General features: G+C 40.7%; 1 protein-coding gene across 1 annotated transcript in view; it reads right to left on the reverse strand.

Annotated features, from left to right (window-relative positions):
- Nucleotides 1-26,761, reverse strand: part of FRMPD3 (FERM and PDZ domain containing 3) — a 791,901-nt gene that overhangs the window by 281,048 nt on the left and 484,092 nt on the right. Inside the window, exon 9 of the mRNA XM_069213582.1 lies at nt 20,303-20,429. Coding sequence (XP_069069683.1) covers nt 20,303-20,429 — 127 coding nt within the window. The remainder of the gene's footprint in view (nt 1-20,302; nt 20,430-26,761) is intronic.

Consider the following 26,761-nt stretch of genomic DNA (forward strand, 5'->3'; position numbering starts at 1 on the left):
GTCGAATTTTGCTTGCGAATCTGGGAGACTGAGAAGGAAGGAGTAGCTGTAAGTGCAGGAAGTTTCCTTTCCTGTAGCAGATTTGTTTTTTGTTTTTTGATAAGTGCTCGCAATTTTTGCATTAGTTTCGTGTGAATCGAAGTTTGGGAGGACAAGCCGCAAGGCTGTGTCAGCTGCAGTACGTGTTAGTGTGACATCATTAGAGCCGCGCTAGGATAGGTCGGTTAATGAGAAGGGTCGCGTGCGGATTGGCAGCTGTCCATGAGAGGCAATTGGTTGAGAAAGTAGGTGAAGGGAATTCTGAAATTAAAAGTCACTTCCTGATTTGATTTTGAATAACAAAAGGTCGAAAAGATGACATTTTTTAAAGCTTTAACGAGTGCTTTAGGGGGAGAAACGTATATTACAACACGTTTAGGCGAGGCTACACCACCAGAAGGTACACCAGCTTAAATTGTAAAGGAAGAGAAGGGTGTTGTGCCATGTCATTAGCTAAAACAATGGGGCAAAGTGACAGAAAAGGATGGGAACGTAGCATTTCCTACAAATGGGACATTCAATTTGAGGGTTTTGGAGCATTTAAGGATGGTGCTTTATAAATCGAAGCCCCATCCGAGACCAGCACAGTTTGAGGCATTAGTGATTTGGGAGCTGGTAGCCAGACAGCAACAGAAATTCGAGAGGAGGATGAGAAAGGCAGAAAATACATTAAAAGAGGCTAGGTGGGACAGTGATCAAAGAGTTTGGAGGATGGAGACTTTCCATGGAATTAAGTTGTTTCCAGTAATTACACAGGACAATGAGAACGAAGGAAAGAAAGCTACTAGAAAGACTAACAGAAATCAGTTCGAAAGTAGGGAGGCTAGAAAGTCTTCAACAGTGGATGAAGAATCGGATGATGATGAGTTTATTTTACAGGTTTTGAGAAAGTGCCCACCACCATATGCAGCACATGAGAGTGGTCTGAGTATCAGTGCTGATCCCACAGCTCCGACACAGGTTAGCGGGACAGTGAGTCAGATGCAGGTTAATGCTATCCTGACACAGAATGTGATGCAGAGTGGTCTTAATGAATGTGCCTACTACTCCTGTAATACAAAGCCAGGTGCAATCACCACCGGTTCAGAGAATATATATACCCTGATGTATCCATTCTGGAAATGACTTCTAGCTTCATGGTGCCTATGGAACAGGTTTCCTCAAGACCGATGATAGTTCAGGCTGAACCAACTCCACATTTACTGCCCCAAATACAGCCACAAGTCATGCCAAGATTCACTCCAGTTACAAGGACACATTCAGATATGTCTTCAATGATGAATCAGAACATGGGAGTTACTCTCCGACAGAGCGTAAGTGCCAAACCACCCCCTGATGCTATATCGTCACATATTACTGTTGGTCCTGCCATACCCCTATTTGTACAGAAGAAACCTACTGTAGGTGAACAGGGTGCCATGTCCCAGAATATAATAAGGGGAGGACATAATGAAAGTGTCCGACTAATACAGGTGCACCATCTCCTGAGTTGATGGAATATTACTATACGGTGATTGAATTTTTGAAAACAAGACTTTTGCCCAAGAACATTGATTAGCAGAGGATTGACAGGACAGCTCAGGAAGCAAATGAGTCAATACATGCGTTTTATGAGAGATTGTTACAGGCGTTCAAGCATTATAGTGGTACAGAGACAACTGAGGCGAAAGACATGATTCATTTTGTGTTCGAATTTGTGGAAGGATTGAAACCTGAAATTAGCAAAGTACTGTAGTGATAAGATTAGTTGAAGCAGAGAAAGCTGAAAGAGAAGGCAATGGTAATGCAGATTAAAGCTGTTCAGACAGGCGTGCAAGGGAAATTTCCACAACAATTACTGCAGCCGCAGCAGAGAAACATGATGTTTCAGCCCCAGGTGAGAGGCAGATGTCGTGGAGGTAATGTGAATCGTGGTCCAGGCTTGGGCACTGTATTGGTTCAGAATGATGTGCAGGGAATGAAGAAATTATTGCAATGTCATGTTTGCGGAGCCGTTGGACATTGGAAACAGGAGTGTCCGATGATGGTGCAGGAAGGTGTTGTTCTGCAAAGTAATTACATCAATTTGTTCCAGAACATGACAGGGCCGAGAGTGTGAGGTCCTAATCCAAATTTTCTAAATAATGTGAATCAAGGGCAGAATTTTCAACCCATGCAGCAGGTGCAAATGCCACATGTACAAATGACACAGTTGCAGCAAATGCAGCAGCAGGTTCCCATGGTACCTGGACAGCAAATTCAAATACCTCAAGCCCCAATAGAACAGCAACAGATGATGCTTTCTCAAGAGGTCACAGGTAAGAGGCTTAACCATAGTAATAGCACAGTGCACCAATTCCGGTTACACAGTGAGAATGGAATAAATGATGATTGGACAGCGCCATGTGTGCTTGTAACTTCCCTAGAATTAGATCAGAGAGGTCGCTATGTGAAGGGAAAGGTTATGGGTCACAGATGTTCATTCTTGGTTGACACTGGAGCTACACGCTCTACAGTGAGAAGTGCAGAAGTTCCAGACTTGCCCCTTTCAGGTAAAACAGTTCTGATTGTAGGAGTAGCGAATCAGTATTTGAATACCCCGATTACAGAACCAGTTCAGGTTAAAATTGGCAACTTTCAAGGATTGCACAAACTCGTCACCGGCGATTCAAGTCTGGTATCCCTACTGGGAAGAAACTTGCTGTGTAGAATGAAATGCTCAATTACTTGTTTAAATGATGGAATTGAGAGTCAGACGAATAGTGATGATGAAGATGACCAAGCCCCAGAAATAGAAGGTGAAACTACAATTGACGAGTACCCTCTGATTGAATTTTTCCCAATGTTCATAGTGAAGGGGCTTTATCCTGATTTGCAGGCATCAGTTAAGGAGAAAGTGTGGGACTTGACAGGAAAAGAAGTAGGTCTGATAAAGGGAGTTGAGCCAGTTAAAGTTACTGTGAAGCTGAATGCAGTTTTTCCTCAACTTCCGCAGTACCACATGCCACAAGATGTCCTTATGAAGGTCGCCCAGTTAATTATAGACTTTGTAAAGCAAGGGGTTTTCAAGGAAGTATTGAGCAGCCAATGTGATTCACCAATAATGGGTTTGCAAAAGCCCTGTGGAAAAAGTTCAATTTGTCCAGGATTTGGGAAAAATAAATGAGATTGTGGTCAAATGTTGTCCCGTGGTGCCAAATCCAGCCGTGATAATGTTTCAGATTCTGTGTGATGTTGAGTGGTTCACTGTCATTAATTTGTTGCAAGCCTTCTTTTCTTTGCCTCTTCATGAGGACAGGCAATTTCTCTTTTGTTTCAAATTTCTAGATCGAGTATATTGTTGGTGCAGAATTCCCCAAAAGTTTTCAGAGTCACCTTCCATATTCAATCAGATCTTGAAAAATAATTTGGACTCATTGGAATTGCCTTTTCAATCGGCCTTGGTACAGTACAATGATGACTTGTGTCTAAAACAAAGGACAAGTGCAAGTATGATACGATTGCTTTACTGAACCATTTGGGAAGGAATGGTCATAAAGTGTCTCCACTTAAATTGCAATACTGTCTAAAAGTAGTGAAATATTTGGGTCACCACACTGAGAAAGGATCAAGAAAGATATGGAGAGAAAGGATTACAGCCATATTGCAGATAAATCCCCCGACCTCACAGAATGATGTCAGGATGTTTTTAGGGATCGTAGGCTACTGTTGCCAATGGATTTCCAATATTTCAGTCATTTCAAGACCACTGAAGAAGCTGACTCATAAAGAAGTCACTGATCCCATACTGTAAGATCAGTCTGGAATGAAAGCGTTCACTGAATTGAGGGTGAGTCTGTCCAAGGCTTCAACTTTGGTTATGACTTAGTACACAAAACCTTTCACATTGTTTTGTCATGAGCGGGATGAATGTTTTTTTTATCTTGACACAGGTCCATGGAGGTGTGAACCACCTGGTACAATATTTTTCAGCTATTTTGGACCCAGTTGCAGCAGCCTTATCAGGTTGTTTGCATGCAGTTGCAGCAGTTGTTCAAAACCTTACACAGTGTGAAGGCATTGTGCTGGGACATCCCCTGACTATAATGGTCCCGCACTCTATTGAGACTCTTTTTACAAGGACGAAAACCCAATATTTGACTGGTGTGAGGTTGACCAGATATGAAACTAGTATTCTAGGGTCACCAAATGTGTCATTGAAAAGATATACAGTGCTGAACCCGGCAACCTTACTCCCAAATGAAAATGTTGAAATTGAAAAAGTGTAAGATGTTGAGCATGATTGCCTTGAAGTAACTTGTGCACAAAACCGAGACCTGACATTAGAGATACCCGATTGGAAGAGAATGACTAAATTATCTTTGTTGATGGTTCGTGTCTGAGAGACAATGCAGGGACACTGATGGCAGGATATGCCACATGCACAATCTCTGGTATTTTAGAAGCTTCCGGTCTTCGAGAAGTGTAGTCTGCCCAAATAGCAGAACTAGTAGCCCTTACTAGAACGTGCCATGTTTCTGCTCAGCTGAAATTTACAATCTATATGGATAGCCAGTATGGATTTGGAATAGTCCATGATTTTAGCCAGTTGTGGTCACAGAGAGGTTTCATGACCTCTTCTGGTTCACCAGTGAGAAATGGCGAAAGGATTAAAGAACTGTTACATGCTATTGAAATGCCTGAAAAGATTACTGTGGTAAAAAACAGTGCATATCTGAAGTCGCAGGACCTTCTATCATTTGGAAATGGATATGCGTATCAAGTTGCAAGGTTTTGCCATTGAACTGTATATCTTTCAAAGATAAGTGGGAACTTTTACCTGAAGAAGATGAAACATGTCCAAGTTTTGCACTGAAAGTAATTGACACCTTGGAGGAATTGAAAATGTTGCAAACTAATGCAGACAGGGAGGGAAAACGTTCATGGAGTAAAATGAAATGTATGTAAAGAAAAGATAAATTGTGGGTTTCAAAAGACAAGATGAATTGTGGGTTGCAGAAGAGGGTGAATTGGTTTTGCCAAATAGTCTGTTGTCTCAAATGGCGAAGTGTTATCAAGGTCAAGCACATGTTAGGAGGGATGCCATGATTTGGTTGTTCAAACATGATTGGTTCAACCCAAAGTTTAGACAGGTTGCTGAAGCAGTTTGCCATTGTTGTGTCATTTGCCAGCAATTGAACGTGGGGAAAGGGACAGTGGTTAATGTGAGCCACATTGGAAGAGCAGGAGGCCCATTCAGCAGAATGCAGATGGATTTTATTGAGATGCCTGTGTGTGGTGGTTTGAGATATGTGTTGGTGATTGTTTGCATTTTTAGTCACTGGATTGAAGCTTACCCTACACTAAGAAATGACAGTCTCACAGTAGCGAAAATACTGCTTAGGGAACTGATACCGCGTTTTGGGTTTCTGATCTTTCTAGAATCAGATAGGGAAAGTCACTTCAACAATGAAGAAATTAAATTACTATGTGCAGTATTGATCATTGAGCAGAAGTTGCACTGTAGTTACTGCCCTGAAGCATCAGGACTAGTTGCAAAGATATGTGCGCCCACTAATTTGAAATGGCCTGACGCATTGCCTTTAGTTTTGATGTCAATAAGAACCACACACCCGACATGAAGACAGGATTGTCGACGCATGAGATCCTTATGGGCCGAGCCATGAGGTTGCCAGCGGTGCCTGCAAATGCACTTCTCAACATTACAGATGATATGGTGTTGGACTACTGCAAAGGTCTGGCTGATGTGGTTCCCTCTTTTTCGCAGCAGGTGAAGGCTACTACACTGCCACCGATCGATGACCCAAGGCACAATCTGAGAGACTGGGTTGTGGTCTGGAAATACATGAGGAAAACAAGTTTGGAACCTCATTGGAAAGGACCTTTTCAGGTAGTTCTGACAACTAACAAAGCTGTGAAGTGCGCTGGAATTCTGAACTGGATCCATGCCAGTCACACGAAGAAAGTGGCATGTCCACCAGATTATGAGTAAGAAGAGTTGTTGAAAATACCAACAACAGCAAAACAAGTCTCAGGACCAGAAAGAAAGCAAAGAGGAACTGAGACTGGATCTGAGCCCATTGAGGACAGTTCAGTCACTCCTGTGAGAGACGAAAGAGAAGTCCTCCAGGAGGGTGAAGGAGAGCCTATCTCAATTGAGGCAGCAGGAAAGCCTAGTTATAGGAGGGATTTCCCAGAAGCAGATGATCTTGAGAGACAAACAGAGCAATTGTCAGACCCAGAGGAGAAAGGAGCTGAGGTGGATAAAAGTCACTGTGATCTGACTCCTCCTGGACCTGTTGCTGGTCCGTCAAGAGACAACAATACAGAACAAAGAGAAGTTTCAAGTTCCACTCTGAAGAGAACACTGATAAAAGGTCTACTGAAATGAGATAAGTGGCCAGAGATGCAAGGAAAGGGAAAGCAAGTGGTTGTTGAGACAACAACCAAGGAAGAAGTAAATACAAGGAGAGAAGATCTAAGTGAAGGAGAATTGAATGGCAATTGCTAGTGCAGGTTTTTTAATTAGAAATTATTAATGAGTGTTTATGTATTTTGAATAATGAGTTAATGTAGAAAATCAATTAAAGAAGAAAAATAATGCACGTATTTGGAAATGTGACCTCGACGAATGGCCATCAGTGTTCACGAAATGTACTAATTAATTATTAATACGTATGAAATGTTGAAAAGGTGTTAGACTAATGCAGTAATATGTCATACTAAGGGTTATGACGTATGCTTTAGCTTTGTTAATTGTAGGCCTTAACTCATCAAGTGTCTTAGCCTATTTTGCTAGGCCTCATTCAGAAGCTGAATTTCTTAGTGATGCTGACCAAGTGAATTAAACTGTGAAATGTCAACTGTCTTGTTAAAAGTGCTTAACACAAGCTTTTCATGAGAATTGACTGCTAGGAGATGATGTTCCTACTAGTATAAAATTTTATGTGTAATATGTGTGAGACTGACTGTCCCAGGACAAGAAAAATTAAGATACTGACTGGAGTGGAAACTGCAACAATATTATTATCTGACAAGCCGGATGATGAGAACATCGTAGAGGGGACCAATCAACTGTATGTGAATGATGAAATATTAGAATTCATAGATTTGGTATAGGAATATTATTAGACAAAGTATGAACATACAATTAACTGACCAATAGGGAATTAGGGGATAGTTTAGGTGACTTTGATATAACAACGCCGCAGGGGGAAAAGACTGGAGACCTATTCCGATTTGAGAGAGAGGGAAAAACATACATTTCAACATTGGGCTCATATTTGACTGAGAGCTGAAGCCTTGCTGAGCGACCGATGACTTGAGGATGAAGACTGATTCTGCTTTTCTGACCCATACCGTGGATAGGTATACAACAATAAACTGTGACTGTAATGCATATTTTGCTCTTTCTTTCTAGGTACCAAATGAGTTGTTTTAATAAAAATCCATAGTTAGATGTTTTTCCAAATTTGTGCTACTAAATTGTTTTGCATGAAGCCCAACATGCTGATGCTAATCTGATTTTAGTTGAGGATTATGACTGATGAGAGTAAAGCCAGATGTTTGATGGATTTCTCTTCTTAACTACATGTATATCATTTCATTAACACAGCTGTCTCTGCTATTAATTTGCACTGTAACTCTAGAATGTGTTGTGGTTCAAGCTTTGATTAGATTACGTTTCTTTCACCGCTTTGGACAACCAGTGCTGTTTTTGTATGTATTTCATTTTATTTTGAGATTAATCTACATGACCTTAGCATTGTTAATATAGGGTAATAAACGTACACATTTTTTACTAAAGGTATGGTTATTCATGGCTGAAAAGTCATGGTGCGTGACAATTACTGACTATGGATTATTGATTTCATTGATTACTAATGATTGTTGATTATTGTGTATTGATGATTGATTGTGTACTGGAGCTATGGGAAGAACTTAATTGCGAGTCAAAAGGTTCATCGACCTATTCGTGTCCCCTTGTAAGTATACTTATTAAGGTCTGATGCGCTAACACAATTGAAATTGGAACGTAAAGAGAATGGCAAGTCGAAGATATGCAGGTCCTGAATGGATGTATGCAACTACAAGTGAATGGCAGCAAGAATTTTTGTATTTTTGTTTTGATAGAGACATTCTGGGTCAGCATTTTGGTACTTGAAGGAAGCTGATGAACTGAACTGTTAAAACAATCTGAGAGAACATTTTTGAAAAAAAAACTGTTGAAAGTAACCGAAAGCGACACTGATAACCTGATTTGACTTTTGAAACCTGGTTTGACAATCTGCTTACCGATTTTGACAAGGGATCTTGGAAGTGAGACTGCAATCTGTAAATAACTGCTGAAAGAAGAGTTGTTTCTTTTTTAATTTTGCTGCAGTTTTTCTAAATTTCCTTCTGCTTTCTGATTCTTTACAGATCAATGGTAACATTAGCCAGCAAGGTAGGAATATTAGGCGCTGTAAAGATATGAGTATTGGTTTGGCGATTATGTGCAGGATATTATTTGCGGTGCTGATTAAGGGTATGTCCGTTCTTGATAAGAGTGAAGCCAACCATACTACTGCTTTTGAGGCAACTACTGTACTAACAGCAATAGAGGGGTTCAGGTTAGATGAGAAGTATTTGCATGAAGGTACAAGTGTGCAAGGAGTACTTTCTTCGAATGTCTCCTATCGCTTGCTGAGTGAGTATGTTGAGACGATGGATGCGAGGAATTATGTGTGTACGCAGACTCCTTCATCAGTTGAGGAAGGAGTTACGTACCATAGTTTGCCTTTAACATATGGAGTAAGTTGTAGTGTGCTACTAACGAGATTCTATAACCAGGATTTCTATTCAAATTATGACATGGTGTGTTCATTTGTCCCTATAATTAGGTATTGAGTAGAGTAGCTAAAGATAATGACATAGTAATAGTTAAAGTTTTTTTTAAACATTTGGCATGGCTTATGCACCCCGCAATAATTTAACATGCTTGCTTGCACCTTTAGAGAAAAGCTTCTTAGATCACACAGATGACAGGAGAAAGGTATTAAAGGAGAAGTTAGAAAAAGGCTTACAGAAAAGAACTTACAGGAATGATTATGCTTACAGTGCAATTAAAATGCAAGGAAAATTAGCTTTAGATGTGCAACACATAGAGAAACTTTGTATACATAGCCTAGATTTGTGGGAGTGAGTGAAAGTAGACATGTGTTTCTGTTTCAGAGTAAATGGCTGTTTATGTTGAATGGACAGGACACAGCTATTCCTGGGATTTATTACATCTGTGGTCTTAATGCTTATCACTGTCTTCCAAGAGGATGGTATGGGACAGGTTACTTAGAAATAGTTTTCCCAAAGATTTATAAAACGAATAATTTGAAGAAGTTCCGAAAGCAACTGAATTACATCATATGAGACAGAGGAGCGAGTCTCCTTCTGGTATAGTGGGAGATATATTTGGAGCAATGATTCCTTCAGTGGGAGTTGTTCTGAACTCAATAAAGATTCAAAAGTTGTCTACTATCGTGGATAACATGCTGACAAATTTTTCAGGGGGCATACTCCTGATAGATACTGGATTAGCTGCTGAAAGAGCTATGACTCTTCAGAATCATCTTGTTTTAGACATTCCCCTAGCAAAGGATGGTGTAGTTTGTAGAACGATTAGTTCTAGGCATTGTTGCTCATATATTCCTAATAAAAGTAAAGAAATTAGAGACTTAGGCGGTCATTCTGACCGCGGCGGGCGGCGGTCGCCGCCCGCCATGCGGTTCCCACCGAATGACCGCAGCGGTCATTCCAACTTTCCCGCTGGGCCGGCGGGCGACCGCCAAAAGGCCGTCCGCCGGCCCAGCGGGAAAGCCCCTCAACGAGGAAGCCGGCTCGGAATGGAGCCGGCGGAGTTGCAGGGGTGCGACGGGTGCAGTGGCACCCGTCGCGATTTTCACTGTCTGCAAAGCAGACAGTGAAAATCTTTGTGGGGCCCTGTTAGGGGGCCCCTGCACTGCCCATGCCAGTTCCCGCCATCCTGGTTCTGGCGGTGGACACCGCCAGAAACAGGCTGGCGGGAAGGGGGTCGGAATCCCCATGGCAGTGCTGCAAGCAGCGCCGCCATGGCGGATTCCCTGGGCCAGGGGAAAACCGGCGGGAAACCGCTGGTACCCCTTTTCTGACCGTGGCTTTACCACCGCGGTCAGAATAGCCCAGGAAGCACCGCCAGCCTGTTGGCGGTGCTTCCCCCGCCCTCCGCCATGGCGGTCATGGACCGCCAGGGTCAGAATGACCCCCTTAATTACTAATCTGACTAATGAAAGGGCTGATTTGAAAGAATTTAAAGAACCAGGTTTTTGGGAAAAGATTGGCAAAGGTTTTGGTTCAGTGGGAAATTGGCTCAGCAACATTTGGAATGGGATTCTATTGAAAATCTTGCAAGGGATATTAATTACTGTGGTTTGCCTAATTGGAATATGGGTAATGTGTAAATTATGCAAAAACAATTAAATTGAAAAGGTCAAAGAATGATCAGAGGAGGGAAGAAAAGAAAAAGGAAAAAATTGTACAAGGAAAATTAAAAAAGGGATCAAAAGTATGAAGGGATTAAATTGACAGAATTATAGATGATGCAAAAAAAATTGTGAATGATAGTGTGATGACACATTTAGTCATCAGAGGAGGGATTGCTAGCGCAGGTGTTTTAATAAAAATTATTAATAGGTGTCTATGTATTCTGAGTAATGGATTTATGTAGAAAATATCAAAACATAGAAAAATAATGCACAAATTTGAAAATGAGATCACAATAAGTGGCCACCAATGTTCACAAAGTTTACTTATTAATGGTATTAAAATGAAATATTGAACATATGTTTTACTAATGTAGAAATATGTCATATTAAAGTTTATGCATTGTCTATTAGCTTTATTAATTGTAGGCCTTAACTTAGCGAAGGTCTTGGCCTACCTGCCAGGCCTCATGTCAAGCTGTATTTCATAATGTTTAATAAATGGCTGTCTTAGAGAGTTGAACTGTGATTTTCCATTATGTTGTGTATTTGTGCTTGCAGCTGAGAAAGTTTTCTCATGAGAACCAACTGCTAGAGGATGCTGTTCTTGCTAAATGTAATAATATGTATGTAATGTGTGTGAGACTGACTTTCTCAGGAGGAGAACAATGAAGACACTGACTGGAGTAGAAGCTGCAAGAAAATTGTCACCTGTCGAGCCAGATGATGAGAACATTGCAGGAAAAATCAATCAGCAATATGTGAACGGAGTAATGGTTGAATTCATAGATTTGGAGTTTTAGTTTTATTGGACAAAGTGAGAACATGCGATCCCTTGACCAATAGGGATTTGGAAAGTAGTTTTAGGGAGTTTAACTTAACGGGACTGCACTGAGACGAAACCAGCATTTGCATTTTGCCATTTGCCATTAGCCCATTGCCCATTTTCTTGCTGGCCGAAAGGTCAATATTTTCTTGTGCGTCTTGACAAGAGATGTGATTAACTTTAAAGCTTAAAGAATTTGTGTTTGCTGAACTTTGATGCTGAATCCTGACGCCTTGCTGATCGACTGATGTCCTGATGAAGAAGACTATCTTAGCTTGCCGATCCAACTGAGGAGAGGAATTATTGTACCCATGTATGATATGCATATTCGCTTTTTCTTTCTAGGTACTAACTGCACTGTTTTGCAGGAGCCATAGTTAGACGTTTTTTCCAAATTTGTGTTACTAAATTGTTTGCATGAAGCCCAACATACTGATGCCAATCTGGTGATAGTTAAGGATCCCCACTAATGAAAATCTGCTATGGGGAATAATGTTTGATGTCTTTTCTCTGTTGAATCTAAATGTTTGTGATCTCATTTGCGCAATTGTTCTTGTTATTAATGTGCACCGTAACCTTGGAATGTGTAATAGTTCAAGCTTTGACTAGATTACGTTTCATCCGCCGCTTTGGACAGACAGTGTTGTTTCTGTATGCGTATCATATGGGAGAAATTCAAGAAAAGACTTGTAAGCATGAATCATAAATGTTGCCATGTTTGGTAATTAAGTTCTGCTACTTTTTTCTTCGAAGCAACAAGGTTATTTATGCGGGGCCTAATACAGGAATATAGAAAATGGATTTTAAATAACATTTAAGTCAATAATGCATTCGTGGTACCACAGTAATTATTAAAAGTGTAGTAAGTTTTACTGTAATTTCGCCCTCTAAAAATGATGAAATCTCTCTCTCTCCCTCTTTCCATTCCCCCCCAGGAGATTTCATACACTGACACTGACAGAATACAAAATTGATTCATGGAAAATATAGGTAGGGGTCAAAAAAGCTGAAATGAGGTCACATATTTTTGTAAAACCACAGATTACATCTTCATTAATCTCAGAGAGAAGTCTGACATATTGAGTGGAACCAACTTTTCAAACTGAAGTAGCCGTCTCAGCCCAGTGCTCTACTGTTTCAGTGCCACAGAATTCTAATGAACAACCAGAGAGACAGCATTGTACATTCTTGATAAAAGATATTTGAATGTCATATTGCTGGAATAGGAGCTGTGGAATTGAAAACATTTCCTTTGTAACAGCCTACATAAAACCCAGCAAACTTGCACTTTTTACTATAAATACATATTGAAACCTGCTGTTTAAAATATATATGTGATAAAAAAGCATGAACCTTTAAAAAAATGATTGCATAATGTAGGTTTGAAGGGCTTAAACCTGTTAATGAGAGAGTTCCTTCATCTATGGCTGTTGGAAAGAAAGATTTCTCTGGCACCTACGTAATACCACAATTTGTTTCTTTATTAAACACTCATGTGGTGCCCTTGAAACTGTCTCTAAATCAATGCTACACGTATGGATAGCTAGAATTACTTGGAATGATCAGTCTAACAAAGAAGAGGCTTATCCACCAACTCTTACCAATATTTAGTATAGTTTTAGAAAAATACAATATAAAATTACTGTAAGGAAATCTCATTAATGTGTGCAGTGAAATTGGTGTATATCCCAAAGAGAGAGGAACATGATACATAAAGCACATCTCTGTTTGAAAATTAATTTCCAAAGACCAGTATTTACAATCTGAGTCATGAGCCTAAATGTTCCAAGCAACAGGTGAGGACATTTTATTGATCCTCTTCAAAGTTATCGTTGGTTAGGAGAAATTGAGTTATTTTGTTCATATACACATGTAGGGCTCAATCCCTAGCCTTTATGTGGTTTGTAAGTACCACATCTATGTCCAACATCCTCTTTGTGTATACATTTTCTCAGACTACCCACCCTCTTAGTTGTAGTTGTTTAGTACTTAATATAAAAGATGGAAACGGATCGGTCAACAAAATAGGCATTTTATGGTTTTCCATTTTAATACACAGCAGTAAAATGATTTAGAGCTGTGGAAAGCTATTTGCAGACAGCTCACATTTTTTAAATAAACATTTCTGTTCTGAAATGCGTAATCAGACACTCAAATAATTATAGCTATTTGGACATTGGAGTTTTGTTTTTGCATCACTTCCCTTTAAGTACTATTCACAATCAAACAGATTAATTTAATCATGAAGGAAAAATCCTAGGGTGTCAGAGAAGTGTACATTCGCCTCATACATTTATCCATTATCATCAAATGTCATCAAATTTAAGCAAAGAGAACAACCACATTCTTTTCTTTGCTATTTCACTAGTTTCCTGTAGATGCGGGCAATAAATTTTAGTCTCGAACCGTTGTTCTCGGGGATTCTCAATCCCAAAACGAGTTTTACTGCATCTTCTACCTGCCACCCATGGTCTACCTTCTTGCACCAGGGATGAAAAACAAAGCATAAACCTTTGGTATTAAAAAGAAGAGAAATTGCCTAAAGTGAAATCAGATATCGTGGGCCCAATCCTGACAACCTCGTGTGACCCAAATATGTAATGCTAGACAAATATTTTAATTAGGGAGCCTGGGTTTTCTTTTTAATCACACATGCGAGCACCTACAAATATGTGAGTTCAGGCCGTGTGCTGTACAAAAACAATCTGATTTTTTTTAAGGTGAAATGCTTCTGCTTGTTAAAGCAGACCTTTTTTTATTTTAAAGAGACTGATATTTTTACATGATGTTTGCTGCATTATTCAGATGCTAACTATTATTAGGTCTCGGTTACTGTACGCTCTCTTTTAGCCCAGCCAGACCCTTAGCTCTGTTCTGTCAGAGCTCTCCCTGTCAATTTGTTTGTTTGCCCTCCTCTGGTATGCTGTATTAGTGCTTTTGTTGCACTTAAAACTGTATTTTACCTCTGTAATATTCTGTACTTCACTTTACGCTGCTAGGCAAATAAATGGCTTAATGGGTATAAACAAGGATTAATGTGATATTCCTGGTTGTTAAATACTAATGATGTTACTGGTTTGAAAACTTTGTAACTACACGGTAATCAGATTATTTAGTACCATTTTCCCATTTAAAACATGTCAAAACTGTTTAATAAATCAAATCATAACTAATATGTGTATTAAGGCTAAAACATCTTCCTTTTCATGCTTATCTGAACTACGAGGGAACTATTTTAAAACTCAGTAAAAAGTACAACAATGAAATTTAAAATAATTCAGATAGACTAGTATTGACTACATAAGACTATCGCATGGAAAACATGATATTTGTGGCCTCTGAGTTTGGTTCTAGAAATGAGAAGGGAGAGGACAACAGTTTCATCTACATTGGGAAGGTGAAGAACTCTAGAGTTAGCTTGACTCCAACCCTTTGTCCCTGTGCTCATACATTTTGTAGGGTGGAGTAAAATGCTAGCTTCAAGCCTTCAACCTTGACCTCATCCATTTTGGGCTAGATTTGCAAAGGTAAATTTAGACCTGAAGTCTTTTTGACCTGAAGCCTAAATTTAGACCTGAAGTCTTAGTTAGACCTGAAGTCTAATGTTGACGTCTGGTCTAAGTTAGAGTTCAGGTATAAAGCTAGACATCTGGTCTAAAGTTGGACTTGACGTTTAACTTAGACTTCAGGTCTAAGTTTACTTCTGTGAATAGGGCCCTTTGTAAAGAAGAGTAAAGGGCTAGTTAGAAGCCTTTGTTCCTGTACTCATCGATTTGTGTGGTGGAGTGAAATGCTAGCTCTTACTTACAACACAATGATCTTCACAGGCAGCTTTTATGAAAGCAAGGCAATGTGAAATGTGGGTTGTGACTATGATCAAGTTTATCTCAGCTGCTAGCTGCGAAAATACTGTGTAGACATTCACCTACTAAGAGAGAATCAGGTTGGAACATTTTAGTTTTGAGTGGCTGTCAGATTTTAACTAAACAGCACAAACAAGGTCAAGAAAGGTTTGATGTTGCTAATGATGCAAACTTACAAATTTAAAAATGAACACTGTTGCCTAAGCAGTACAGCAAATTAAATTAACAATATGCTTAAAAAAAAGAAACATGTTGCCCCTAAAATATACAGCTCATACAAGCCACCTCTATTAGAACCAATCTCAAACAATCAGCTATCTGCAATCAACTTCCACAGGAACAGCAGTGCAAAAAGACCAGCTTGTTTGTTAGCCCTGAGCAAGGAGGTTGGTTGGAGCTGGAAAGTTTCAACCAACAAACCCTGTGAGGAGGCAATGACTAGGTTTGAGTAAGAAAGACCCATCTGATGCTAATCCCAACATGATTTCAATCTGCAATAACCTGTCACACGCACATATCCAATATCTCCATACTGCTATCAATATGTGCAAGGCACCCATACACAACAACAGCACAATTGGAGACAATCTCACCAATTAATGCACAGCCACCAGTGCTGTGGACTGGTCCTATTAACATGCAGAAGGAAGAAAGATGTCTCCCACAAAAGCAAAGTGTAATCATTGTACATTACAGCCAAAAACAGAAGCTCAATCTGCCGATCCTGCCACTTGAATGTTGGCTTGCAGGTGTACTACAATGGCCTCCCAAATCTCATCTCATGGATATACAACAGCACAAACCACAAGCCATATCATGTCTACACTGGCACAATGAAAGTCTCAGACACAGCATGGCAGCCAAACCTAAGCCATCAGCAGTTAAAGCTAAACTCTTTACAGTGTCCAACCCAAATAAATGATCTGTGTCTCATCACAGTAGAAACCTTATCACATCTCATGTTAAACATATGATGGTAAAATTAAAAAGGGTGTATCCCCTCCAAATCATAATAGTAGTTATATAAGGTGTTAGAAACCTCATAATGCATCTACGAGCATTTTCATGTCTGCACATTAACAGCCATGTGACGCAGGTTGAATCGACCCTCCCATGATCTTACAAGTGTAGCAGGGACACAATAGCAGAGTGAATGCTAATCAGGGGCTGTGGTAGTTCAGAGTGCCAAAGAGGTAACTCCTCCACCAATGTAGGGGATGGCAAACCACATCAATTCTTCAACCCCTGACTGACTTGCCCTAAATAGTGGAAGTCAGGGCCAGAGACTACCGTGAGCACTATCATCCACGGATGCTCTGACACAGCAGTATGTTCAGATAATTTATGGCAGTAAGGTAAGTGCAGCTTCTTGGGTTTTTAGAATGTGAAAGCTGTCATAAGGTTTTATGTAATCATTCTTGTTTGCTACCTGCTGTCTGACTTTCACTCTTCTTGGAGCTCAGAAGGCATGAATCAAAAATGGCAACAAGTTTTCCAAGGGGAAGACCACTGCCACCATTAAGATGGAAGAGGGCATGCAAACATCACATATGTATGTCAGAACCTCTTACCCTTCTCTTTGCAGGCCTTCACAAGCTGGATCAAAAAGTCCCAGCTCTACTGCAGGCCCCAACTTTGAACCATGTACTCTGAATCCTGTTTAGCCTGGGATTCTACTTTGTCTTTCTATGGCCCTGGGAGACCCCCCCCCCTTCAGATTAGCTAAGTCTCTTATTCTGCTTTAGCTCCAGTGATCTCTGCTAAAAGGAAGCAAATGATGAGTGTTTCATAAATTGCGTGTGAGCCATCACTTATGCAAAGAACCCTAGAATTGCCAGAGGTCATATTTTGAGGTCACCCACCACAATAAGTTGTCTGCAGTGAGAGAGGGAGAAATCACTGTTATATGCATGTCGAATGGGTGCCTGAATAAGGAATTTTTGTATACTGAAAACCACGTAATGGGGGATGAGGGTTACTGCCACTTAATGAAAGGAACATATGTTTCCAAACTCTATGGGCATGTTGACCCACCAGACAGACACTTCACCAGATGAACCATGACTCTAAAGAGGTGTTCAAGCCACTGACTGACTGCAACCCTGTGGCGGTCATTCTGACCGCGGCGGGCGGCGGTCGCCGCCCGCCATGCGGTTACCGCGAATGACCGCTCCGCGTTCAGGAGACCGCGGCGGCCATTCTGGCTTTCCCGCTGGGCCGGCGGGCGACCGCCAAAAGGCCGCCCGCCGGCCCAGCGGGAAATCCCCTGCAACGAGGATGCCGGCTCCGAATGGAGCCGGCGGAGTTGCAGGGGTGCGACGGGTGCAGTGGCACCCGTCGCGATTTTCACTGTCTGCCAAGCAGACAGTGAAAATCTGTATGGGGCCCTGTTAGGGGGCCCCTGCACTGCCCATGCCAGTGGCATGGGCTGTGCAGGGGCCCCCAGGGGCCCCACGACACCCGTTCCCGCCATCCTGGTTCTGGCGGTGAAAACCGCCAGAAGCAGGCTGGCGGGAAGGGGGTCGGAATCCCCATGGCGGCGCTGCAAGCAGCGCCGCCATGGAGGATTCCCTGGGCCAGGGGAAAACCGGCGGGAAATCGCCGGTTCCCCTTTTCTGACCGCGGCTTTACCGCCGCGGTCAGAATAGCCCTGGAAGCACCGCCAGCCTGTTGGCGGTGCTTCCGTGGTCCCCGGCCCTGGTGGTCATGGACCGCCAGGGTCGGAATGACCCCCTGTGTCCATAAAGTCGGTGCCTCATTCCCTTCCATTAAGTCAATAACAAAATCTGAATGTTTTTCATTTTCAGATAAAGCACAGAACATACCTACCACTTGTCCAATAAAGTCTGTGCCTCATTCCCTTCCATTAAGTCAATAACAAAATCTGAACTTTTTTCATTTTCAGATGAACCACAGAACATACCTCCCCCTTCTATCCTCTTCCCGTTATCGTTAATAGAGTCGGAACACTTACCAGCAATAAAATCCCACTGCACACAGAATTGCTGGCCTTATACCAGAGGTGGAACAGGTCTTTTAACCAACAATTCCCCAAATGCAGTACTGTAGGCTCTCTAATGTTTTTTGGAAGTTCATTTTGATGACCAGTGTCCCATGATTGCTCTTTGAGGCGTAAGGGGCAAGTCAGTTGGTGCTCGGTGAAAGGTTGCAGCTAAATCACTGTTTTTGTAGGGCTACTCTTGAATTCTGTTGAATCCATGTTTATGTTTTGACTGGTGGTGTTTCTAGGAAATGTTTGTAATAAACTTTATCAATGATTCCAGTTTTAAAGTGGTTACCTCTAGCTATGGCAAATAATCTTTATGCAAATTTGTATGACATGACAATGTCAGTTATACCTATATTTCCTCAGTTTTCTCTCAAGCAGTTATGCCGAGGATTCAGGTCTAGCTAAGACCCAGGTCCAGTGGTTGTAAAGGGTCTTATTGCATCCTGATATGGTTTGGTTCTGGTAGGATAGGTAATTACACAAGTGGACTGGAGAGAGCCAATCCCTATTGTTTCTTAGCTGTTGAATTTGGGGTAGAGGTTACAAGGGAGCGCTTGTAAAAGGTACAACTATCTTGGATAGGGCCTCTGCTTCTTGGGTTGGGGTGTATTCATATGAAGGGCTTCAGCAACTTCCAATCATTATGAACCAGCACCTGCAATGGTCTCTATCTTCCTACAAGACATGTTTGTGATGGAGTACTCATCTGCCAAACTTTAATTTCAGGGAGTCAGAGGGTCTGAATTATATCCCACTCGTGATGGGGATACCATTAGGTGTTGACTTCCTTGGCAAAGAATAATCACGTCTTTTCCTCAAGCCCATTTGGTTCCACTTATTAAGAGTGGTGTGCTGCACAACAACCCCAAAGTATCTTGGGCTACAGCTCCACCTCTGTATCCCAACACTTCCTAAATACAGTGCAATCTGGCCTCTAGAGGAAAAGAAAAGACCCATTTGGGACAAATTATGTCCCATCCTCTGTGGTGAAAAATCCCTCCAGGTCTACTGTGACCAGTCCTCTGAAGTTGAAAGTGTTACAGAATGCATTGATAGGCATACATGATCTAGCAAAGTGCTGCAGCACCAGGAAGACTTAATTGATACAGCAGGCTTTGGTGAACGTCAGTCGGTTACATCTCCCTAAGGGTTAACGAAGAGTGAAAACACAGGTAACCTCAGAGTTGTAGGAAGCTCAGCTCGAAGGCCATGCCTAAAGCACAAGTTCTGACTGGTCATATTTCAGGAAGGCAATATGACAAGTTATAACAATAAATGTCACATTGGCAATAGATCTCATACGAATTGAATGTGTTTATTGCTTTTATTTAATTTGGGTACATATATGATGCAGCAGTGACCTTTACAGGTATTTCCTAACAGATGGTATTGAAAATAACGTCTGAGCCAAAAAAAGCTTGATTTAAAGGTGCTACTTGCACAAGCATTGCTTTTAAGCTAATGCTTTTGGTTACTGCTACAACAAACATTTGTACACACGAGGCAGGGGAGCATACCCTTTTAGAACACATCTACATCTTGTGCCACATGCACGCCCATTCCAGCCTACTTACCAATAGGTCAAGGACATTTTATTGGCATTGTTTTAGTTTTAGCAATGAGCACATGCATTGGTGAGCTGTTAATCAGGTACCAATAACCCAGTGGTCACAATTAGAGGTGTGAGAAATTTCATGCAATATTTGGGGGCAAAATACGAACAGAGTTTCTAGAATATTCTGGAATTACATGCATTCCACAAAACGTACTCGGCTGGTATATTGCATGGAAACTGAATGTGAAGGCATACGGAAAATACTTGCGGCCCAAACCAGACTCAAGTGGGAATAAATCATAAGAAACTGCATGCATGTGAAACTGCAAAAAAAATTGCAAAATTTGTCTAACAGGAAATTCGTGAGTTGCACAAAACCTCCACTACATAATATGAAATTTACCCGGATCTAGATAAAATACCAGTTGTTCAGAATCCAAGACTTAAATTGATTCATGGGAATCACAGTAAAACATTGATATTTCACAACTGTAGAATTAAAAATATATATTTGAATAACGTCCACATCATTCTTACCGTGGTGTCACTTGGCAGATGGTTCTGGTGGGTTTTTAGCTGCTGAGAGAGAGCTTTTCTCAAGGTTTTTTCTTTCACATTTTGCAGAAGGGAGGGTGGCAGAAAAGGTTCCAAGCCCCATTCCTTCCTAAAAAAAAATAGATGTGAGTTGAGTAGAACATAAAATGAAAAAATGGAGCAAAGAGTTAAGGGAAAAACAGGCAATAAAGAGATAAATATCCGAAAACTCTCTAATCATAGACACATAATAGCCAACCCTATGGACATCAATCACCTTCTCTCTAACCCTCTCTCGCTGGCAATTTAAATCTGTTTGACAATTTTCAACAAATTGGCATTACAATAATGAGTTGGTGGGTTTTAAAGGCTCAAATATTAGAGATATCTGGGCCACAGTTTTCCACATAAAGTATCTACATCAAATTTGCATACTTCTTTCCAACATCCTAGGGATTTGATGAATCCCCTGCAGGGTACCGACAAAATTGACAAAATATAGCTACATTATGGGGTTTATTTTACTGTGCAATAAACTGTATGTTCTTTTTTTCTAAAAAATATCATCAAAGAGAGGTATTGGTGTGCTAAGAACACCACTTTCCAGCTTTCAGAAACACGCTCAGTTGCATCAAAAATACTTTTTTGTCACAGTTTTTCCATTTTTAAGAGATAGTCAATTTGTTCTAGTTTTTATGCTTTCAACCTACTTGCAGTTTGTGGTGTAAATAGGGATGAAACACAAGGTTGATCATAGAAGGCTATATAGTTCTGATAAGTAGATGAAATTCTGACTTCAGGAAGGAGTCATTTATGTAGACCCCTGAATGTGTTCCCAAAGACAGTAATTGTTGAAATAAACAAATATAAAATAGCAATTTGTGACAATATTATCATCTGAGATCTTTTCACAATGGCCAATTTACAACAGGAATACACTGTTACATCTGCCAGACCCATTGGGTCACAAAGATATATTTATAAAGACCAAAACAGGTGATACCCTTGCAAACAACTGAGCTGTAGCTTATAATTATTTTCATCATGTACTAGCCATGCAGCTATTCGTATGGCAAAATCTAGTGAATAAAAAAATGGGTATGAAAGACACTTAAGTATTTCTGAAATGTACATAAGGCACTGAAATTAGGAACAGCTTTTATTTGTACATCAACGTATTTGGGGTTACCCATTTTATCATGTACTTTAGAGGGCATTTTGGACAAAATGTTCTTTTTGCACACTAGCTTATATTTGAAAGCCAGAAATGCAGAGAAATCGAGTGATAATAACAAATGTTGTATTATTCTGTGTTCCCACACATTTCCTAAGAAAAATGGTACCCAACTTTTGCGGCTGGGCGTAGTGCCTATGAAACAAAACACCCCAAAATGCGACCTGACACATCACATTTTACCCAGCTAAATCAAAGCTTTTTCACATTGTTCACAGCTGTGGAGTTTTGACCCTAGATCAGCCCCCACCCAGCAAAATCTACCAGACCCAGACATTTCTGAAAACTATACAGCAAGAGGAGCACAGGGAGGTGTAACTTGTATGAATCCCACTACATTGCTTACCCATACTGCCTTGCAAACCTGAAATTTTGGCTAAAAACATTGGCTAAAAACAGAGCGAAAGTTCCAGAACATTCTGTGATCTACAAAATTCCTACCACCCGCCATTCCCGGAATGATTCCAATAAAGTACCCCAATTGTGTGGCTGGACCTAGTGCTCACCACATAAAACATCCCAAGCATGACATGAAGCAATCTAAAATCTAAAACAAACAACTTGATTTTTCGATGTGGGTAGCTGTGAAAATTGGATTGGAGCTCTGCCACCACACAGGAAAACCTACCAAACCCAACATTTCTGAAAACTAGAAACCCAGGGGCGTCCAAGGTAGGGTAACTCATGTGGATCCCATATTATTTTCTAAACCATAAGACCTTGCAAACTTCAATCTTTGGCAAAAAACATGCATTTCGTTCGCATTTTTGTGATAGAAAGTTCCAAAATCTGATAGAATCCACAAATCTCCTGCCACCCAGAATTGTCACACTTGTCTCAATATAAGCACAATCCCTCTTTTGAGGATGAGCCAATGCCCATCCCAAAGCCCCAGGGCCCCAAACTGCAAATGCACAAATGAAATCTTTACCCTCAAAACTGACACTCTTTTTTTCACAATGTGGGTAGCTGTGGGTTTTGCTGCTGGGCTTGACTGGCACCCAGGAGAACCTTTGAAATCCAGACATCTCTAGAAACTAGACACCAAGGGTTGTCTGGCTTGTGTGGATCCCTTTACCTTTTCTTACCCACAATGCCCTTAACATTACACTCTTTATCAAACCGGCATTTTCTTCATATATGTTCAGAGAAAGTGCAGTAATTAACAGGGATACACAAATTTCCAACCATCCAGCATTCTCATGCTTGTTCAGATAAAAGCCCTACCCCAATTGTGTGAGTAAAACTTGAGCTTGCAACACACCAGGTCCCAAATATTACTGTGGAGAGATCAGCATTTCCTGTCAAAAAATGAGCTGAATTGGCAATGGGGTTAGCTGTGGTATTTGAGTCTAGGCTTGGCTGCCACTCAGGGATAACTAACAAACCAGGACATTTTGGAAAACTAGACACCATGGGGAGTCCAGGGTTGTGTACCTTGCATGGTTCCCCTGATGTTTTCTTGCCCACAGTGCTCTGCAAACCTCAAAGTTTTCAAAGCACACATTTTGTACACATATCTGTGATGGAAACTTCAGGAATTGGCCTTGATCCATGAAATACTTACCATTCAACTTTTGGAATTCCATTGTCCCTGGTTTGATCCATTCCTGTTGTGGGCACTTTGCCAAGCAACACAAGTAGGATAATTGTTTTGAGAGATGTGGGAACACTGGGTGTTAGGAATTTTGTGGTTCGCTCAAGATTCCTCTTCTGCCCAATCTTTATCAAGTATGTATATTTCCATGGTAGGAACCTAGCCAAAAGGTAGCGGACCACTGTACATGGTCAAAGGATAGCTTAAAGTCAGAGAGTAATAGGAGAATAAGTTGAGTTGTGAATGGTTAATTCTTGGTAATGTATTGTTTTTTAAATTTAAAGAGGTGAGTCACCCAAACTGGAGCAGCATTGGTGCTTTCCAGATGGATAAGGGGATGTTTTTCCAGAATCTTGGTGCAACAATCGAAAAAGCTTGTTGTCTTGATTTTTGCTTTTTTTACACTTCTTGGTCTGCAGTAAGATGTTATTCTGGCTGCAGGTATGTCTATACCACCAGAGATAGGGAGCTTGTCTGCAAGATCAGAGGGGTGATGGTAATGAGGGCTTTGTAAATGATACAGCTGTTTTTTAAGGAGGTGCAGGCTGGCAAGGGGAGCTCATGGAATTTCATTGAGATTATGTTTCTAAGGCACTGGATGAAATGGGCTATTATTGTGTAGGATGCCCCTAAGGGTTAAAAGTGTGGAGTCTGGAAGAACATTGACAATAGCACCATCCAGGAGTGAGAATGCAAGGGCTTAAACAGCAGTTATAAAGTGACTTTCCAGAAGAAATGCCATTTTGGCAATGTGTTATTTAGCATTTGATGAGACTTGAGGTTTCAAGCTGTTAATTCTGATATCATTGAGCCAGGTTTGTACTGAATCGTAATTGTTGTTCACTGCTAATAATAGGAAGTCTGTCTTGGTTGGGGTGAACTTCAGATTGGTGTGGACATCCAGGTCTGGATGATGTCCATGCAGTGCTTGAGGGACTGGATATCTGAGGCAGAATAGACTTTCATGTGGAGTTGTGTATCATTGGCATATTGGTGCATCTTGATGATAGTATCACAGACTAGAGCACCAAGCATCTCCATGTGAAGGTTGAAATTGCCAAGAGACATTATGGGACCCTTGGGGACTCCACATGTGATAAGTATCTTTTTGTGACCTGGAGGTGCCCCTGTAAACACACCAGTGTCAGTTGGAAGGGCAGGAGAAGGACCGGTGAAAGACATTGCCAGAGAATCCCATTCACAACTCACAGGTGGTCAACTGTGTTGAAGGCAGCTGGCAGGAGGCAGTTTTTTTTTCATTTGTGGTCAAAAGGGCATTGTCAATGATGTACAATGCATCAGTTTTCATGCTGCAGCATGACCTAAAGCCTGACTGGCAGTCGTGTAGGAGATTGTTAGCATTGATGTCACCCTGGAGCTGAACAGAGACTGCTTTTTCAATGATCTTGTCAATGAACATGAGTTGAGTGATGGGTCTGTAACTGGCAAGCTCATCAGGATCTAGTGTGGGATTCGTTAGGAATGAAAGGATCTCACTAGCCTTCTGGAAAGATGTTTTGAGTCAGGGAGGCATTGATGGTGATGATACAGTACTTTGCTTTAGCTGATGTGATAAGCAAGGAAAAAGAAAGCCTCCAGTGCATGCACCAGAGGTTCCTTTGACTGCCTCCCCAGCCACTGGCTGACGAGGTAGTACGGGCATCATCCAGCGACCAATGACCATGCTCAGGAGGCTAAATACCATGGATATTCACCAGTTATTGCTGGTAAGCGCACAATCATCACTTGTGCCCATATCATACACTGCATATTATTGTGCATAGTACATTACTGGGACATATAAAATGAAACAATTGATGGCACTGCTGATGATACCTCAAATGCTGTAGCTCACAACTTCTCTGATGACATTATTCATGATACTGCTGACAGCAGATTCATGAATATAGAGCCCAATTTTTGAGTTCGCACAAGAAAAAGCTTCTTAGTCTAAAGGTGTGTCTTTATATTTTTATGAGTCTTCCATGGACTGGTAAATCCTTATAAGAACCATGGATTAACAGTTTAGATATATATAAAATATAACCTCTTCATATGCATATTGGAACACTTTTAAAATGCTAATTTACCAAAAAATACTGAATAGATTCACATCAAACAAAGGATAGGCACTTAAGTAAAGTTCTATTTTCATGCCACTTTTTTGTTATTCCATTCAGCCAGTTTTTCTGCATTGAGGAGCAAGGAATCCTTTGTCAAAATGTTAAGTGTCCCTTTTTAGGACTCCACCTTATTTAACTCCTCAATGAAACTTACCATGTAGAATTGAAAAATAGAAATATCGTATTTTCTTTTGAAAGTGTTGTGCAGATTTGTCCAACAGCACCATAGTTACTGGAAAATCTGACAAGAACATAACTACAGAAACACTATCACAGAAGAAAACCAAAATTTGAACATTCCAAACAGTTTTTCTTATGAGAACTAGATACTCTCCTTCATTTACAGTCCCAATTGTGAAGTAAAACAAAATAGATTTTTGTTGCACTCAACTATTTAAGGTTATGACTTTCAGGAAGTTACATCATTGTGACGATTTTTACTACATTTATGAGTGTTGAAGCGATTATTTCAACACAGGTACAGAAGTTATGCACACTTCAACATGAAAAGTACTCATTAACCTACATTAAAATGTATTTACTTTTGTCTATGGTGCAGCAAAGCATGGTGCAGCAAAGCACTGATTGCATGCTAGTACAAACTGTAATACTATTAAATCCAAAAGAATAGATAAATTAAATCAGCAGCATAACTACAAATATTCACAAAAATAAAACTTTCTGTTATTGTCTTTTTATTTTACAATCTGGGCACCACATAAACGGGAGCCACATACATTGTTTAATGTGCTATTCCAGGAAGCTCTCTTGTTTAATCTTTTGGAATGTAAAGCAAACTCATTCCATTGTAGGCTCTCTCCTATTCTTCGCCCATCATGTTTAGCATTATGCAGTTCTCAGGGACTCAAAGTTCTCATCCACATTGTCGTGGTCAGTGACGGAGCTGTGGGTGTGCTCCTTCTTCTAAGCTAGAGAAAGTCTTTGTAGCTGGGAATGTCTCTTTGGTGCCCCTGCTTGCAGCAACAATGGTTTTGCATTAACAAGACGATACAGAGTGGTACACAGAGGTCATTTTGGAATGTACTATGCACAAAAGAGGAACTATGTCCAGTGCCTCCTTCTTCCTAGGATTTCTATTGCTGTCGGCCAGCAATTGGATTTGATCTATAATGGTGGGACCACATATCTGCTACCTTTGATTGTGTGCGTTCCATATGGCTGTGCATAAGGTAACGCACCTTACTCCTGAATGAAAGAAGTCTTTGAAGCATTTTTTAGGGTCCAAAAGAGGAAGGTTTTACCTAAAAACAGCATAGAGGAACACATCAACCATTTTAGTGACGGTAATAAAGCAAGAGTGCTTATTTAATGAGCCAGCAATCTATGTGGCTGTTCTCTCATTATTTATCTTCATTACCAGAACAGTGGTTTCTTGAACTCCCGGGGGTGTGGGCAGAGATCATTAACAGTTACACTTAACTGTGGAATTTACGTGACACTCCTCTGAGGGTAAAATCTTTTTTTCAGAAAGTGAGGTACATACAGAC

The sequence above is a fragment of the Pleurodeles waltl genome, chromosome 2_1, assembly GCF_031143425.1.
Source record: "Pleurodeles waltl isolate 20211129_DDA chromosome 2_1, aPleWal1.hap1.20221129, whole genome shotgun sequence".
NCBI classification, from domain to species: Eukaryota; Metazoa; Chordata; class Amphibia; order Caudata; family Salamandridae; genus Pleurodeles; species Pleurodeles waltl.